The sequence below is a fragment of the Orycteropus afer genome, unplaced genomic scaffold, assembly GCF_000298275.1.
Source record: "Orycteropus afer afer isolate SDZICR_OR568_19922 unplaced genomic scaffold, OryAfe1.0 scaffold00413, whole genome shotgun sequence".
NCBI classification, from domain to species: domain Eukaryota; kingdom Metazoa; phylum Chordata; class Mammalia; order Tubulidentata; family Orycteropodidae; genus Orycteropus; species Orycteropus afer.
In genome coordinates, this window is record NW_006922000.1 from 2,551,509 (window position 1) to 2,553,802 (window position 2,294).

Genomic DNA, 2,294 nt, shown 5'->3' on the forward strand with positions numbered 1-2,294 from the left:
TGTGTTTTGGCCATGTCATTGGAGACTGCGGCCCAGTGTTTCCTAGATGGAACTCGGTGATGGGACCCTCCAGACCCCTTCCCAGCCCCGCTCCAGCCAAACCTCCAGGGAGGTCCCAAGAGAAGGGCTCCGTCTCACCTGAAGCTAGCTCTAATGCTGGCTCATTCAGGAGCGTGAACCACTATCTCCTATAAGGTTGAAGATCACGTGAGGTCAGTCTTACTTGCCAATAGAAATGTCCTGACAGAGGTGAACTAGATTTGGTTCCAAAGTCTAACAAAGTTTTTGCAAGCTTTACTGTGCAGACAAGTAAACATAAACTCTCAATGAGATATATTATTTACTTTTCTCTGATAACATTTAAAGGAAAGGCTATGTTAGGTTTTCTCTGGGTGAAAAAAAAGAAAGGTTGAGAAACAGACCTTTATAATCTCCCTTCCCTCCCACAACTCCTCCCACTCGCCCTGGACTCCTGGTCAAAAACACGTCCGTGTGGTGTGTGGACTCACTCGTGACATCCCAGCCACTCTGTAGAATATGAGCCTCAGCGCTGCAAACAACGCCATACTTCTGAACGATGGAAACTGCATTCCCATCATTGGGCTCGGCACCTATGGCGAACCCAAATCGGTGAGCTTAGCGCTCTCTCTTTCCCTAACTCTTTGGTGCAGAGTATAATCTGAGCTTCATTTTGAATGCATCTCACTGATGTGCTTTTTGGTAATAATCAGACCAATCTCCATTGTCTGCTTGAGTGGACGCTGAGCCAAAAGTTAACTTGAACCAGGGCACGTGTCTATTGAGCTTACATGTCTGGTTAATTTGTGAGCTTATGGCTGGTGTCGATTGTCAAGTTTAGAGTTGAGAATATTTCCTTTCATCTAACAAACAGCTTTCCATTCTCATTGAGTCCATTCTGATTCATGGAAACCCACCAGGACAGAGTATAGTGTTTCCAAGGCTGTAATTGTGATCGAAGCATATTGCCACATCTTTCTCCCACAGAGTGGCTGTTGGGTTTGAATCAATGACTTTGTGGTTAGCAGCCAAGTGCTTAACCATTACCATCAGGGCTCCTTAACAAACACGTCGGAAGCATTTACCATGTGCTAAGTATCAGAGATGGAGGGAACCTAGACTAGGCATTAAAATGTAACAGAGGAGGCCGACTCTGACAGTGGGTTGTGGAACAGCAAAGAGAAGAAGAAGTGGTACCTGAGAGCTGCGAACTGTGTCTCCCTGGAAACACAGGGAAGGGGGGAATTAACTTTGAGCATGCTTTGAAGGAGAGCCTCTGTCTGCATGCCTCATGCAGTCCCACAGCTGATGCTTAGTAAGTTAAGAGGTGAGACATGTAGAAATGCGGCTGAGATGTCTGAGGTCCTGTCTGAATGAACTCTGCAGAGCTCAGGATATGAATGGGCCAGGCAGAGAAGAGGAATTAAGGCCCAAGATCTATGATGGGTTCAGGGAAGGTCAAGCCCATGGTGGCAGTTCCATGGGATTCGTGGTGGGGAATGATGGGGTTGAACCTGGAAGTGCCAGCTAAGAGTCAGGTCAAGGATTATCTCTTCTTAGAAAGCCCTCCCCAGCCTCCACACACAGCTTGCCCCGCTGTGTGCTCACATAGCCCCTGGATCGGTTCCGCCATCGCACCCAGCATTTACTACATTATCCACACTGCTTCTCTGCCTTCTTCCCCACTGGCCTGGGGAACCCCATCAGGAAAAGAGGCCATGGCATGTTCAGCTGTGTCTTCCCAGGATGGTGTCTAGTATACAATCACTGTTCAGTCCATGTCCGTCACATTAATGAATGGATGGATGGATGGATACCTACGTGTGCATCACAGAGCACAGAAGTGTCCATGGATACATTCCTAACAGCTAAAATTTACTGAATGCTTAACTGCGTGTCAGGAACACCTTGTCGCGGTTTTCAATACATGCATTGTCTAATGTTGTTTGTCAATGTCCTGAAGTAGATGCCATTAACCTCATTTTACAGATGAAAAAACTGAGACACAGAGCGAGTAGTAAATCCATCTGCCCCAAGGTTATAAAGCTTAGGGCTGGAGCTCAGATTCGAACCTGGGGCAGTCTGGCCCCAGATACAATGCTGGGAAACCCTGGACTTCACTGTGCTTTATGAAGGTACCTTCTGAGTACAGTGAAGCAGTCCATTTCCAACTACGACTTTCTACGTGTGTTTCTGTATCTCAAAGTGTCTGCTGTTTTGTGCTGCCGTTAACGGGCTGGTGGAGACCCCCGTGTCACAGAGGACAGCGACTCTAC

The 2,294-nt window shown here is 47.3% G+C and overlaps 1 protein-coding gene across 1 annotated transcript in view; it reads left to right on the top strand.

The window, feature by feature from the left end:
• The first annotated feature begins 537 nt into the window (after positions 1–537).
• AKR1D1 (aldo-keto reductase family 1 member D1) overlaps positions 538–2,294 on the top strand; it is a 51,938-nt gene continuing 50,181 nt past the window's right edge. Inside the window, exon 1 of the mRNA XM_042782690.1 lies at positions 538–630. Within this exon, the coding sequence (XP_042638624.1) occupies positions 538–630 (93 nt within the window). The remainder of the gene's footprint in view (positions 631–2,294) is intronic.